This window comes from Myotis davidii, unplaced genomic scaffold, assembly GCF_000327345.1.
Source record: "Myotis davidii unplaced genomic scaffold, ASM32734v1 scaffold909, whole genome shotgun sequence".
NCBI lineage: Eukaryota > Metazoa > Chordata > Mammalia > Chiroptera > Vespertilionidae > Myotis > Myotis davidii.
The window spans coordinates 169,057-184,735 of record NW_006299490.1 but is presented as its reverse complement, the minus strand read 5'-3'; the positions used below and the strand labels follow the sequence as shown (position 1 = coordinate 184,735).

Sequence of the window (15,679 nt, the reverse complement as noted above, 5' to 3'; positions counted from 1 at the left end):
AGTGTGGTTTTTGAACTCTATATCCAGTAGTTTGCTTTCCTCCATTTCTGTCATTTGTGACCTGTTTCTCTGTCTCCACATTTTGGCTGCTTCCCTGTGTTGGTAGGGCACAGTGGCTCAGCCTCGCCAATTACCTGAGGTGGACACTCTTGGTACACCCCTTTGTGGGCTTTGTGCACAGTCTTGTTGTAGTTAAACCTTGATTGTTGTAGGTATCACTGAGAGGAATTGACCTCCAGGCCAATTGGCTGTGAGAATCATCTGTGGTTATGGTGGGAGAACTTCTGTGCTGGAGACACCCATGGGGCAAGACTTTCTTCAGTGGGGCTTTGGTGCTCACTGAGTCTGCCCCCTGAGTGTTTCCCTTATGGATCTGAAGAGCTGTAATCTGGATGGTCCACTCTGACCATTGGGTATACTGGCTCTTGGATTTCTAAGGAGGTGCTAATTTAGCCTCTGCCTGAAGCTACCCAGCAGGAGCTACGGAGAGATCTGCAGATTCCTTTTGTTTGTTTGGAGTTTGGAGGTGCCCTGATGAGGCCCAGCTGTGAAGAGTGCAAGCTGCTGTGGGGCTTTGGGCCTTCTTTTTGGATGTTCTGGGTCTGTCTGGACCAGCTGCAGTTTGTTAGGTAATTTTCAGATTGTAAAGGTCCAGGGCATTCATATGAGAAAGGCTCTGAGCACAGCTTGGTTGGGGCGGGGTCTCACGGAATCAACAGGGTGGAGCAAGCAGCTATGGCTGATCCTCAGCCCTGCCCTAAAAGGACCCGGGTCTCACTGTTCTGTGGTAATCGCTGCAGGTGCCTCTGAGAGAATGCTGCCCTCGAGGTCTGCCCGATGCCAGACAGTCCAGTTTCTCCTCGTATGAGTCTGGGTCCCCAGAGACTTGCCTGGAACTGGCATTCAGAGCAGGAGCGTGTGTCTCCCTCCCAATTGAAAAAGAAAGGCGCGTCCTCAGTTTCCAGCCATTTTCGCGTGTGCGTACCTCTGCACTTTACTTCCACACTGCACCTCCTCTGAGTCTCAGTGTGCTTTTCTCTTCCCTTCTAGTTGTAGAATTTCCACTCGGCTAGCCTTCCTGTGGTTCTGGATGATGTTCATTTTTGTCTTTTAGTTGTATTTTTGAAGTGGTTGTGCGAGGCAAAATTTCCGGTGTTTACCTATGCTGCCATCTTGGTTTTTCCTCCTTTTTAATTTATCTTGAAATTTATTTTCAGTCAATTAGAGTAACTTTTATGAAGTTCTTAATTACATTTTCTTTTTCAAATTGTGTCAGAGTTGTGAGGACATGATTTTCTTGAGACCAGGATTTACTTATTTTTGGTAGAAATGTCTCTCCCCCTCCCTACCTTATCCTGTATAATAACGAGCTAATATGCAAATAGTCATAACACCCTCACACCATCACGCCAAAACTGCTTAGACACTCAACATTGGGGAGAGAGGAATGGGGATCAGCTAGGCATAAATGAGGTCACGAGAGAGGAATGGGGACCAGCTGGGCTGCGGCCCAGGAGAGGAACAAGCTGCCCAGACTGTGGTCCCAGGTGCTAGTGCCTGTGCCTGCAGCTCGGGAGAGGGACAAGCCACCTTTCCTGCAGTCCTGGGCACCAGCACTTGTGCCTGTAGCCCGGGAGAAGGACAAGCCGCACACCCTGTGGTCTCAGGCGGCAGCGCCTGCCCCTGTGACCTGGGAGAGGGACAAGTTGCCTGCCTTGCGGTCCCGGGTGCCTGCAGCTGTGGCCTGGGTGAAGCCGCCCGACCACAGTCCCCTATGGCTGTGGCCAGCACGGGCGAAGCCAGCCTGGGTCGTGGGTGCCTGTGGCTGGCCAGAGGGAGGGAAGCCCCGGTCCTGGGTTCCTGTGACCAGCCAGAGGAGGGAATCCTGGCTCCTGGGTGTGGGGCGAGGCAGAGTAGGTTAGGGGCATCAGGCCGGTAGGGGAGCAGTTAGGGGCGATCAGGCAGGCAGTCAGAAGTGGTTAGATTGAGTGAGGCAGTTGACATTCCCTGAGGGGTCCCGGATTGGAGAGTGTGTAGGCCGGGCTGCAGGAAACCCATGCCCCATGCATGAATTTCATGCACCAGTCCTATAGTCTATAATAATAAAAGCATAACATGCTAATAAGACCAGATAGCTGAACAATCTTCTGGACATCATTCAGGACGTCCTTCTGGATGAAGTCGTGGTGGTGGGGGCTGAGGCAGAGTGATCAGGCAGAAGGCAAGCAGTTAGGGGAGATAAGGCAGGCAGGCAGAGGTGGTTAGGGGCGATCAGCAGGCAGGAGAGTGGTTAGGGGCCACCAGGCAGGCAGGTGAGTGTTTATGGGCTATCAGGCAGGCAGGCGAATGGTTAGAGTCGACCAGGCTGGCAGACGAGTGGTTAGGGGCGATCAAGCAGGCAGGCAGAATGGTTAGGGGTGATCATGCAGGCAGGCGAGTGGTTAGGAGCCAGCGGTCCCAGATTGCAAGAGAGATATCTGACTTCCAGTATAGGCCTGATCCAGCAGGGCCTAAAGCGGCAGTCGGACCTGCCCCGAGTGGTCCCAGATTGGGCCTAAAGCTGCAGTCGGACATGCCCTGAGGGCTCCCAGATTATAAGAGGGTGCAGTCCCAACTGAGAGACCCCTTCTACCCATTGCACAAATTTCGTGCACTGGGCATCTAGACCTTTATAAATAGAATCACAGATAATTGCTTCACCATGTAAACTTTTCTTTTTATTATCATCCTATATAATATGCAAATTGACCCTCATGTCCACACAAGATGGCTGCCTATGACCAGGCCACCAGGGGGTTTAGTGAGGGACAACCAAACGACTGAACAAGCAGGCTGTGTGGGGAAACCAGACTGGCAGGGGTGTTAGTGAGGGACGACCAAACGACTGAACAGCAGGCTGCATGGGGCGACCAGGCTGGTAGGGGTGTTAGGGAGGGACAACCAAATGACTGAACAGGCTGCATGGGCTGACCAGGTTGGCAGGGCGGGGGGCAGTTAAGATAGACCAGGCAGGCAGGGAGGGGGGGCAGTTAGGGGTGACCAGGCAGGCAGGCAGGTGAGCGATTAGGAGCCAGTGGTCCAGGATTGTGAGAGGAATGTCCAGGCCTAAACCGGCAGTCGGACATCCCCTGAGGGGTCCCGGATTGGAGAGGGTGCAGGCTGGACTGAGGGGACCCCCCCCTCCCGTGCACTAATTTCATGTGCTGGGCCTCTAGTCTACACTAATGAAAAAGAAAGATGTAAATTGACCATCCCTTCATGATGCCCACCAGTCAATCAGGACTGAGTATGCAAATTAACCCGACAAAGATAGGGCCTATGGGCAGCGCACACGCACCAAGCGGCTGGGGGCGGGGTGGGACACTTGCATTGTCGCCATGGAGACGACGCAGGCCTTCCGCACCGCCCCCAGTTGCTTCGGGCCTCTGGGCAGTGTGGGAAGGCGGAAAGGCCAGTCTGGGCCAGAGCGAAGGTGGAAAGGTGGCTCCGGCCTGAGCGAAGGCGGTGCCGGCAGCCAGGGGAAGGAAGCCCTATTCTTGCATGAATCTTCGTATATCAGGCTTCTAGTCATATAATAATACCATTTAATGATTTGAGGCTATGAAAGATGGACTATACCAGAACAGTGTAGCAAATGTTAGGATGTTGCAGACAACTGTGGAGAAGGGAGGTGTGTGCATGTTGTGTGTTTTATGTAGTGCATCTGTTTGTTTCTGTCTGCTTATAGCTTTTACTAAAACCTACTGTTTGGAGAAATTTAAGATATATTTATACATGCATATACACTTACAATACACATAAGTAAATGTATAAATGTAAAATTGTTTCTTTATAATAACAATTAAAATAGTTACACATAATTACTCCATTTGATGCGTTTTTTATTTCTGTAGGACTGATATGCTATGAAAAATGAACTATAATTACTGTTCATTTTACTCAGTTGCTTATTTTCTAGGGTGTGAGTTACTAATCTTTTCCTCAGACTGTTTCAATATTAGATACTTTTTTAGAAGTTAAGAAATTAAAAAGTGAAAAATGTGAAACTCTCAAAGTACATAAAGGGGGCTAAACTGAAATTTGAGCATTAAGTGTTATTTCTCTTTGTAAAGATATGTTTAATATAATTTTAATGTGTTCTCCACTAATAGTATAGATGACTTAGGATGTTTGATTTGGAAGGTTGTCCCTCCAAGGGTTAAATTTTCAATACTGCCTAGTTTCTCTGTTTACAAATTATATAGGATATAAATCTGAAGACTTCCCAGAGTTAACAGGTTTTGTATGTTGAGTTAACAGTTTGTTTTGTGATTTAGTACAAATTTCCAGTTCCTTATCCAGTTTCATAAGCATAGAAGAGTAGACTGATACAGATGTGAAGATGAATGTTCAAAGAGATTATTTGGTTTTATAGGAAAATTAATAATAGCATTGGCAGTGATTTTTTAAAATTCTCTTTTCCTGTAATTATTCAAAGCATCTAGGGCAGTGGTTCTAAACCTTCCTAATGCCGTGACCCTTTAATACAGTTCCTCATGTTGTGGTGACCCCCAACCATAAAATTATTTTCGTTGCTACTTCATAACTGTAATTTTGCTACTGTTATGAATTATAATGTAAATATCTGATATGCAGGATATATTTTCATTGTTACAAATTGAACATAATTAAAGCATAGTGCTTAATCACAAAAACAATATGTAATTATATATGTGTTTTCCGATGGTCTTAGGCGACCTATGTGAAAGGGTCGTTCAACCCCCAAAGGGATTGCGACCCACAGGTTGAGAACCACTGATCTAGGGGCATGGAGAAAATTTAAATCCATTTAAATTTGGCTGCTGATACCAAAAAAATTTAAAAATGATTTTTCAGTTTTATCCTCCATGAATAGTCTTATGAACATCTGTGGAAGAAATCATATACCATTTTTAATAATTGACAAAGCAGAATTGCTTTAAAAATGCACATTATTGGTTTGCCCTTATTGTATTTTTATAGGCTTAGAAATTAAATTTTTTTCTGGTGAGTTATTAATCTTTATATTGGAGGTGTCTGTTTTGTATTTTAAAGGTCTTATTTCTAATAATTGGAAAGTTAGCTGTAAATCACTTTAAATATTAATAATTTAATTTCTAACATAACTATTTACTAAAATAAAGTTCTCATTCTCGCAGTTATCAAATAATTCCTGTGACCATTCCTTGCCTAATCCTGGGTATTCATACCTACCATACCAATAACAAATTAGTATGGTAACTATTACATTTTTATCACAAGTGTTTAGATTTTATCTATTTTAAATATGGTTAATTTAAGCTTATGAGACATCATGATTTAAGAAAACATGCATCATTTCTTTTGAGTAATTCTACATGTGGTATTTAAATTTAACTAATTGGTATAAAATATGCCATATTTCGTAAACTTTTTGATATCTGTAGTTTTCAAATCAGTACCATATTATTTTCGGAGCTCAATATAGAAGGACAATAATTTTCCTAGTTTCCTCTAGTAAACTCTCATACTATGAGCAGAAGGAGAAATAAAATTATATAAGTTAGAATAACATTTTTCATTAATTTCTTATAGGAATCTCCACCTGCCTCAAAACCCTGCTTTCCTGAAAATGAATCTTCTCCCTCTTCACCAAAGCACCAAGATACAGTTAGTATGATAGGAGCTATAGTAAAATTTTGTCCAGTTATTTTGATCAATTTCAGTAAATTGATTTTCTCAAAGTATAATGTTTAAATACTTCTTGGGCTTTTATTAAATTTCATTGGTTTTTAAAAAAGATAATCACAATTAAAAGTCAGATTTTATTGATTTAAAAGCCTCTTTGTGCAAAATGTGGTATATTCATGATTAATTTATATATCGTCTTTGTAAGTGATGAATTTATTTGATTTTTAAAAATAAATATTAATATAAATATCCCTTGAGAAGCCTGTCAAGGTATACTTTACCTTTTTAAGGGCAGCATTCCAAAGGTAAGAAGCATTTCTCTTCCTAATGAGCGTAGATGCCATTATTTTTCTATGCTGTAAAATATATTACCCATTCTATACTAGGTGAATATTGGAGAGTTTCCCCTAAACTGAAAAACCTCCAAGTGGCTTCTCTCTAGATACTTTATTTAAGTGGTATGAAATTTTACTTGATCTCTGTATCTGAAGTCCCTCCAGTCTTTTCTTCCCTTTCAATGGATTCTCTTTTCTTTTAGAATGAAGACTGCAGGTTTGTTTTTTGTTTTGTTTTTGTTTTTGTTTCCCTAATCCTCACCTGAGGATATGTTTTTATGTATATTTGAGAGAGAGAGAGAGAGAGAGAGAGAGAGAGAGAGAGAGAGAAACATTGATTGATTGCCTCTCATATGCACCCTGACTGGAGATCGAACCCGCAACCTGGGTATGTGCCCTGATTGGGTATCGAACCTGTGACCCTTCGGTGCAGGGGGCAATGCTTCAACAAACTGAGCCATACTGGCCAGGGCAAAGACTGCAATTTTTAATGAAGACTCCAAGATTGTGCATGCTCTGGTTCTTGATAGCTTCTCCAAGCCTCACCTCATAGTTCTTGGTCCTAATCCTTCTTCTTGGCTTATTTTTGTCCAACTATACTGCCCTTCTGCTCATTCCTCAAAGAAGCCTGTTTTTTAGCACTGTTGTTCCTCTGACCACTGAAATATTTTTCTCCCACATCTTTGCCTAACTTCTGTTTGTTCATTAGAGCTAAGTTCAGACTTTGCTTCCTCAGAAAATTTTACCTGATCTAGATTTGATCAGGTTTCTCTGAAATACATAAAGCATTTGATTATGATATTTGATTATATGAAATAGAGTAATTTTTCATTTCTGTCTTCTAGAAACTTTTTAAAAATATATGTTTTTATTGATTTCAGAGGGGAAGGTAGAGGGAGAGAGAGAGAGAAACATCCATGATGAGAGAGAATCACAACCCGGGTATGTGCCCTTGCCCAGAATCGAACCCGGAACCTTTAGTTCCCAGGCTGATGCTCTATCCACTGAGCCAAACTGAGCCAAAAGTTTCTACTTTTTATCTTTTCTAGAAACTTTGAACCCTTTATTTATGCCTGTCTTCCCTACTAGACAATGAAAAGCATCATTAGAGCAGAAATGGAGTCACCCGAATACCTATTGCAGTGCCAGATAGTAGCTGTTCAGTAAATGTTTGTTGAATGAGTAAATAAAAGTTTTAAAGCTTTTTAAAACAGAAACTTGTATTGTTACTTCCTTATTTTATGAAACTATGTTAGACTTATTTATTAGATAGTTTCCCATTTGTTAGAGTCAAGGATTTCTACAGATGCTAAATTTTCCTTTTCCAACTCTTCATTCCCTAACCTAGTTAGGTCTTTCATGGTTCATATCACCTGCTGTACACATTCCCTTCTGACATTGCTCAGGTGTAGTTCCCCTGCCTCCAATGTCCTTGGTTTTTTTTAGTTAAACTTTACAGTTAAATGCTATGCTGACTTTTTAGGAGGCTTTGCCAGACTAACCTCAGCCTTTTTATGATCTCTTTTTTTTCTGAACTACTGTCACTTATTGCATTGAATGGTGGAAAAGTTACCTCATGAAGTTACCTCATGTACCCCTTGTCTCCCTACTAAGGTTTTAAGCTCCTAAGGGATAGATAGAGACTAAGTTTTTACTTTTTATCTTTTGTATTATTTAACACAGTCCTGGGTTTATAAGTATTAAATGTAGATAACTGTAAACATGATTTTAGTGGTTTTGTAAAGAATTATTTATTGCATGGATCTAAGATGCTGTTACTACCATACTCTATCAGTCCATCTAGAAAAAAGCAGAACTGCCTTTTTAACTTATTTTAAATATAGGTAAAATATAATTCCTAATATCTTTTATAAATTATATTTTGGTAAAAGGGAATTTCTAGGTAATCTTAGAACTAGGACATTGTAAATGGTCTATATAGAGTTACCAAGGACTGTTAGCAAATTATTTTTCTTCTAGAGGCCTGGTGCACTAAATTCGTGCACTCAAGGGGGGGGTTCCCTCAGCCCAGTCTGCATCCTCTCGCAGTCCGGGAGCCCTCAGGGGATGTCCAACGCTTAGGAACAAGCCTAAGCTGGCAGTCAGACATGTTTAGTGCTGCCACAGAGGCGGGAGAGGCTCCCGCCACCGCCGCTGCGCTCACCAGCCGTGAGCCTGGCTTCTGGCTGAGCAGTGCTCCCCCTGTGGGAGTGCAGTGACCACCATGGGGTAGCTTCTGCATTGAGCATCTGCCCCCTGGTGGTCAATGTGCATCATAGCGACTGGTCATTCCACCGTTCAGTATATTTGCATATTAGCCATTTATTGTATAGAATGCCTTAGCTGTTTTCTGAAAAGTTTGAAAGCAACTAGACCATCCTGGACTCATGGTGTCCTCTGATGGCTATCATAGGGAATTACCTCACCAGTGTTTCTTCTGTTATTCTTTGTGTAACTTCCAGTGGGAAAAAAACCAAAAACACAATAGTGAACAGCTCTATTAATCTTGAGGCCAGTCTGTTTCCACACAGCCACTTCTTTCCGTCGGAATGGGGAATGCTGGGAAATGTTCCTCCTCCATGCTGCCAGACACTCCTTACTGAGGCTTCTGCACTCCTTGACTTCTCCTCCCTCCCTCTCCCTTTACTCTTTTCTCCTTTTCCCCTGGTTCCACTGAATTTTGCCCATCTTTCTCACTCTTTCTTAGTTAATACAAGGATATTTACATTTCTTTTTGTGAGTTAAAATCTGGTTGGTATAAAGCCTTTAGTGGTAAGAACAAGGAGGCTACATATTTAGAGATAAAAATCCTATATAATAAAAGGCTAATATGCAAATAGACCGAACAGCAGAACAACTGAATAAACAGTCACTCTGATGTGCGCTGACCACTAGGGGGTGTGCCGAACATGGCGGGAGTAGGCAGCAGGCGGCAGAGCCTGAAACATGGTGGGTGTCAGCTGTGGCGGGATGGTGGAGCAGGTAAGCAGGGCGCCAGACCAAGGCAGGGTGCCGGTCACTGTCATTAGGACCAGCCTCTGGTGGTTACTGAAAATTCTTTACTCCTGTGCACTGCAGTCCTGCCCAGCGCTCGCACCTGCTGCTGGTGCTGGCTCTGCTTGCACCCACTGCTGGCACCAGAGCTGCTGCTCACACCCGCTGACTGTGCCTGGACCTGTCAGTGGGTCCGAGTGGCTGCTGCTGTCTCCGATCGCCCCTCAGCGCTTCTCCACCTTTCCCTGCTCCTGAGGAGTGATCAGTGCTGGCAACAGCTGCTCACACCTGCTCCCGGCATTGGAGCCACTGCTCACACCCACTTCCAGCGCTGGCCCCACTTGCACCTGCTGCTGGCGCTCGGTGTCAGTCCTGATCGCTTAGCACCATCAGTGGGTGTGAGCAGCAACTGTCAGCCCTGATTGCCCCTGAGGGCTTCTCCACCTGCCCCTGCTCCTGAGGGGTGCTAGGGGCAACAGCCGCCGCTCGCACCTGCTGACAGCACCGACCGTGCTCGCACCTGCAGCTGGCGTCAGCCCCAAATCGCTCCACACTGTCAGCGCATGGGAGTGGCAGTGGCGGTGGTGGGAGTGGGGCTGCCGGCAGACAGAGGATTGGGGGAGGCAGTGGGAGGGGCCAGGCGGGGGTGCGGAGGATGGGCTGAGACCTGCCCCTGTGCCCACTGCAGCCTCGCAGCCCACAGTTCCTTTCAAGGTGCACGAATTCGTTCACTGGGCCATTAGTAATATCATCATGTTAGCTATTGATGTCATCTTAAACTCTCCGCAAATTGCCCATCTTCCTCTTCAAACTGTTCTTTAGTTTTTTTAAATCAAAACTGTATTAACACATTGTTTGCGGGTAGTTTTTATCTTGTGCTAACAGGTGGTGTGGGCCATTTTTGCTAATTTTTTGCGCAAATGGCAACGTTCAGTAAAATTACGATAACTTTAGTTTACGTATTTATACGTTATCCGCATTCTACCGCTTGTCTATAAAAAACGTATTAATACATGTCCCGCGCTCTACTACACTGGTAGAACGTATAAATACGTAAAACATATAAATACGTTTCCCGCATACAATGTGTTAAAATGTAATTCATATACTATGCAGTTCACTCATTTAAAGTGTATAATTCAGTTGTTTTTAGTATATTCAAATATGTGCAACCATCATCATAGTCAACTTTAGACTGTTTTCATCATCTCAGAAAGAAACCTGTACCCATTTGCTGTCACTCCTCTACCTCTAGATCCCACCAAGCCTTAAGCATACTGTAATCTTCTTTTCTGTCTCACTATATTTGCTTATTCTGGACATTTCATATGAATATAATCATATAATATATCTGGTCTTTTTTGACAGACCTTTTTCACTTAGCATATTTTCATTTAGTCTGTTCTAATCTCACCAGATTTAAAATTCTATTTCTTAGTGTAAATTTTAAACATGCTTATTTTTATTTCATTTGTTTCAAAATGCATTATTTTTATTTTTCTTAAACATTTTCCCAAAAATGCACTTTAATTATATTTAACTAAACAAATAAAACAATGTTCTTAAAAAAATTTAAATTTTATTTAAATTTATTTTATGAAACTATGTTATGCCTGTCTTCCCTACTAGACAATGAAAAGCATCATTAGAGCAGAAATGGAATAAGTCTAATACCTATTGCAGTGCCAGATAGTAGCTGTTCAGTAAAAGAACAGAAAAAAGTTTTCCTATTTAATTATCTTTGGATGATGATATATCCAGACACTCCCATTGTGGTATAACGGTAATGTTCGATCTTGAGGCGCTTTGCTTTAGGTAATCCTGCTTTGAAAAAATTGTCAAGTTTAGTTTGAACTTTTGAAGTCTTTTGTTTTTTATAATTAACTCCCTAAAATTTAAAAAATGGGTGTAATAAGGCTGAATTTCATTATCTGATGAATTGTCAATGTTATTAGATTGTGGAGATGGGATCTAAGCACTGATAACTTTATAATTGGGGTGCATTGTTATTTTTCATAGTCTCTTCAAATCATTTTTGGAAATAGCAGTGTATACAGCTTTAAAATTTATAATATTTTCTATAATGTAACTACAGTACACATTAAATGGGATTTTGGTGGGCTGATTTAAAAACCTAATCTCTCTGTCACGATGTGCCTATTAGAATATGCATTTTAAAGTTCTAGATTACAGAGTAAAATTTTATCCAACTTGGAAACTTGAACTTTTTCACCTGTATTTCCAGTTATGGTATTGAAATACATTACCCATTTGGAGAAAAGGACATTTCAACACTTGCTTTAACAAAAGTATTAATGGACAAGTGTGGTAGTTTTTTTCATTGAATAATATTATTTTAAAGCCCTTTTTAAAACATAATTTGAATATCTAAGTTTTTAATAACACTGGTTTAAAATTTTTTTATTAAGGTGAAATTTGTGTAACAAAATGAACCATTAATCATCTTAAACTACACAGTTCAGTGTATATATTTCATATATTACAATGTGCAGAGCTATCTTTTCTATCTAGTTTTAGGACATTCTCATCCCTCAGAGGGAAGCTCACACTTCTTCCAGGGGTGGGGAACCTTTTTTCTGCCAGGGGCCATTTGGATATTTATACATCATTCAAGGGCCATGCAAAATTATCAACTTAAAAATTAGCCTGCTATATTTGTTCAAACATTTAACTAACTCACCTCTAATGTCTTGGCAGTGTCAGACCAAATGATTTTGTGGGCGTTATAAGGCCCGAAGGCCAGACGTTCCCCACCCCTTTTGTTAAGTAGTCGTGCACATCTTTTCATCTCCCTTCCCTCTCCTCCTGGCAACCACTAGTGTGCCTTCTGTCTCTGGATTTATCTGTTCTGGAAGTTCCTGGGACTTTTTCAACACTATATCATTGTGCAAGTTTACTTTTTCTGTATTATAAGAATCTTGTATTAAACGATTATAATATAATTAACTGGAATGTGATTATAATATGATGGACTGCATTGATTTTGATACATAATACTTGTTAGCCCACATTAGGGAACACCTATTTTACTAAATGAATGCAAGATTGGAAGTTCTGGAGTCTACAAAATGATTATGAACCTGTGGAAGTTTTCTCAAATTACTTAATGGAACTGGCATTTTATTATGTTCTTGCCTTATTAGGATAGATTTTTTTAGGTTAAAATTTAATCAAATTTTGCTAACCCTTATTAAAACATTTTTGCTTATTTTATGGAGTTTTCTTTGAGTAGCAACTATATTTAGACTAAGATATATTCACGTGTGAAAATGGGCATTTTTATTTTACCGGACTTAAGATATTTTTATGAAGTTATTTTATTAAGCAACACAAAAACATTGGTTAATTTTGAATCCTGATAAGTAGAGAAAGTATACCAGATAGTTGTTGAAATAAAGATCTGTCTAATTTTTTTCTCCCAAATCTCTCACTGTATAGCCAAATCTGTATTATTTATCTGTCCACTTGGCACTTATATGTCAGATTAAGAAACTTCAGTGTTTGAAAGTTACATTTCTCTTTTGTGATAGCACTGCTAATTTGTTGATTTATTACTTCAACAAATATGTATTGAACTACATGTAAGGCACTGGTCTTATATTAATGAACATAACAGATATGATCCCAATATACAACCTATTGGCATATTCAGTACTCCAATGGATATATCATTATACTTTGCATTAAGTGCAATGAAAGAGACAAAACTGGGGGCAGTAGTAAATAATGGGAGGATTGAGGAAGCTCCTACTTACGAGTGGTCAGGGAAAGCTTCTCTAAAAAAGTGTCATTGAAGCTGAGATGCCACATCTACCCAGTTGCTCAAGCTTGGAAGTTTCCCTCAGATCTTCCCTCTCACCCTCACATTGTCTTCTGAATCTCTCTCAAATTTGGCCCTCTTCACTCTCTCACTGTCACTGCTCTAGCTCAGGCCTTCAATATTTCTTATGGAAATTATTAGGTTACTTTTGTAGTTGGATCCCAGTCTGCTACCCTTTCTTAGTTCATTCTTTACATTGCCTATTACTTGTTACTTCACCTCACCCAATACTCTGAGAACATTTAAAGGCCCTCACATGTTATGTTCTCTCAAGCTTCTGTGCCTTTGTACTATCTATTTTTTTGTTTTGTTTTGTTTTTATCTCGTCTCCATCTAGCTAACTCTTACTCCGTAGCTCAAGTGTCAGTCTTCAGGAAGCCTTCTTTCTCTCCCAGGTTGATTTAGTTACAACTTTCTCACAGCGCTTACCACAATGGATGGTAATTGTTTTTGTATTTTTGATATGGCCATCTTGTGGCTCTGGGCGCCACCATCTTTGAGGGCGTGGTAGTCAATTAGTATATTCCCTCCTTATTGGCTGTGGGCGCCGCCATCTTTGCGATGGCAAGAGGGTCAATTGGCATATTCCCTCTTTATTAGATAGGATTCAAGTTAGAGTACTTAATACTTAGAGCAGGGGTCCTCAAACTTTTTAAACAGGGGGCCAGTTCACTGTCCCTCAGACTGTTGGAGGGCCGGACTATAGTTTAAAAAAAAAAACTATGAACAAATTCCTATGCACACTGCACATATCTTATTTTGAAGTAAAAAAACAAAACGAGAACAAATACAACATTTGTATTTGCATGTGGCCCGCAGGCCGTAGTTTGAGGACCCCTGACTTAGAGCATTAGTAATTGGGTCTTGATCCCTGTGAGAATTTTGTGAAAGTTTTAGACCTTTTTCTTGAATGATGCATATACATGCACAAATTTTGTGCCAGTTTTAATCCATCCATTGATTTAGGTAAGAATCCCTGATATAGAGTGTCTTTCTCATCCTTAGGCATAGGTTGTTTGTCATTATGGCTATCTCTGTGTGTTTTGACACCTGTATTTCCTTTCTGCCTCTGCTTTGTTGCCCTGCACAGTTTCAATTTTGGCATTTTTTAATAGGCTTGATTCCTATCTCTATCCTTCCAGTTCCTGTGCTCACATAACCAGTACCCATCTTCTCAGATTAATGGTGTTACTTAGTTCCTGTATCATTGAAATTTTTTTCTCTACTTCTGATAGTAAATTGAGGAATGTTCTTACTGACCATCCTGTGCACACACTTACAACTGTGTAATTGATGTTTTTGTTGAGACACAACAAAGAGCTTCTATGAAAAGATCAGACTTGCATATCTAAGGCAATCTAACCTATGCTTTTTGAAAGAATTATAGTAAAACTTCATGAGTGTTTCTCAATTTCCCGGTATACAAAAAATGTGGGTCAGCAACAGTATGCCATAGATGTGAGTTTATAGATGTGAGTTTTTATCAGACCAGACAAAACTTTCAAACATTACCTTTTAGATATTATTGAAGAAATGTTTTGTATTGTGTTTATCTCCCATACAAGAAATATTTATTTTTTTGTAATTAAAATACATGGAGAAAATAGCTGTCAGTTAAATATAAATAAATTTTGAATTAGGAATATTTTTTTTTGTATGTGTGTATGTGTTTCAGCTAAAACAAAATTGACTGCTCTGTCATGTACATTCAGTGCTTACTAAAATTGATGGTTACCATAGGCACCAATTCATTTTGATTAAATTCATTTGAATATAGGAAGCTAAAGCAATGAGGAAGTGCTCTTTAGTTCCACCTGAAGTAATTTTTAAATAACATTTAACTTGAGCATAGTGACTTTTACCTTCATAGGGTTTGGTGATTGATTAAAGCTATGTCACTATTTTTGACATCAACTGACTGATATATCTAGTTTATCCAGGGCCCAATTTACCATCTTATAATATGTTTAATGAAGCACATACTGAATTTTTTATGCCACATTAAGGCTAATTCTGTGCCTAGTGCCATTACTTTTGAGTAGTTTAAATACAGTCGCTGCATTTGTTCTACCTAGATATTTTTACATTTTGACAAAGTGGGTTAGTATCTTAAATAATTTTCAGACTATATTGTTGTAAAGTAAGAGCAGAGTAATTCATTTTTGTGGTATTTTATCATAACATTGTATCACTTTCTTGGAACAGAAAGTCACAATTTTTCCAGTTCTGACTTGTAGCATTTATATGGAAATCTAATTTGATAGCAGAATACTTTATAGGGCTGCTATGACTTGAGAAGAGGAAGTTTTAAATTATAGAATTAATGAAAATAACAATACCAGATATCAAGCTGTATTACAAAGCCACTGTTCTCAAAACTGCCTGGAACTGTCACAAGAACAGACATCTAGATCAATGGAATATAATAGAGAACCCAGAAATCGACCTGAACCAATATGCTCAATTAATATTTGACAGAGGAGGCAAGAACATACAATAGAGTCAAGACAGTCTTTTCAATAAATGATGCTGGGAAAATTGGACAGATACATGCAAAAAATGAAACTAGACCACCAACTTACACCATACACAAAAATAAACTCAAAATGGATAAAGGACTTAAATTTACATTTTTATGGGAAACCATAAAAATACTAGAAGAATCCAAAGGCAACAAAATCTCACACATATGCCGAAGCAGTTTCTTCACCGATACATCTCCGAGGGCATTGGAAACTAAAGAGAAAATGAACAAATGGGACTACATCAAAATAAAAAGCTTCTGCACAGCAAAAGAAACCATCAACAAAACAACAAGAAA

General features: G+C 40.2%; 1 protein-coding gene across 9 annotated transcripts in view; it reads left to right on the top strand.

Annotated features, from left to right (window-relative positions):
* ARHGAP12 (Rho GTPase activating protein 12) overlaps positions 1–15,679 on the top strand; it is a 199,358-nt gene that overhangs the window by 140,266 nt on the left and 43,413 nt on the right. For 6 of the 9 annotated variants that reach the window (XM_015571421.1, XM_006775190.2, XM_015571423.1 and 3 more), the window contains one exon: positions 5,593–5,667. The exons of the other annotated variants lie outside the window; for them this stretch is intronic. In XM_015571421.1, the coding sequence (XP_015426907.1) occupies positions 5,593–5,667 (75 nt within the window). The remainder of the gene's footprint in view (positions 1–5,592; positions 5,668–15,679) is intronic. 9 annotated transcript variants of the gene reach the window in all.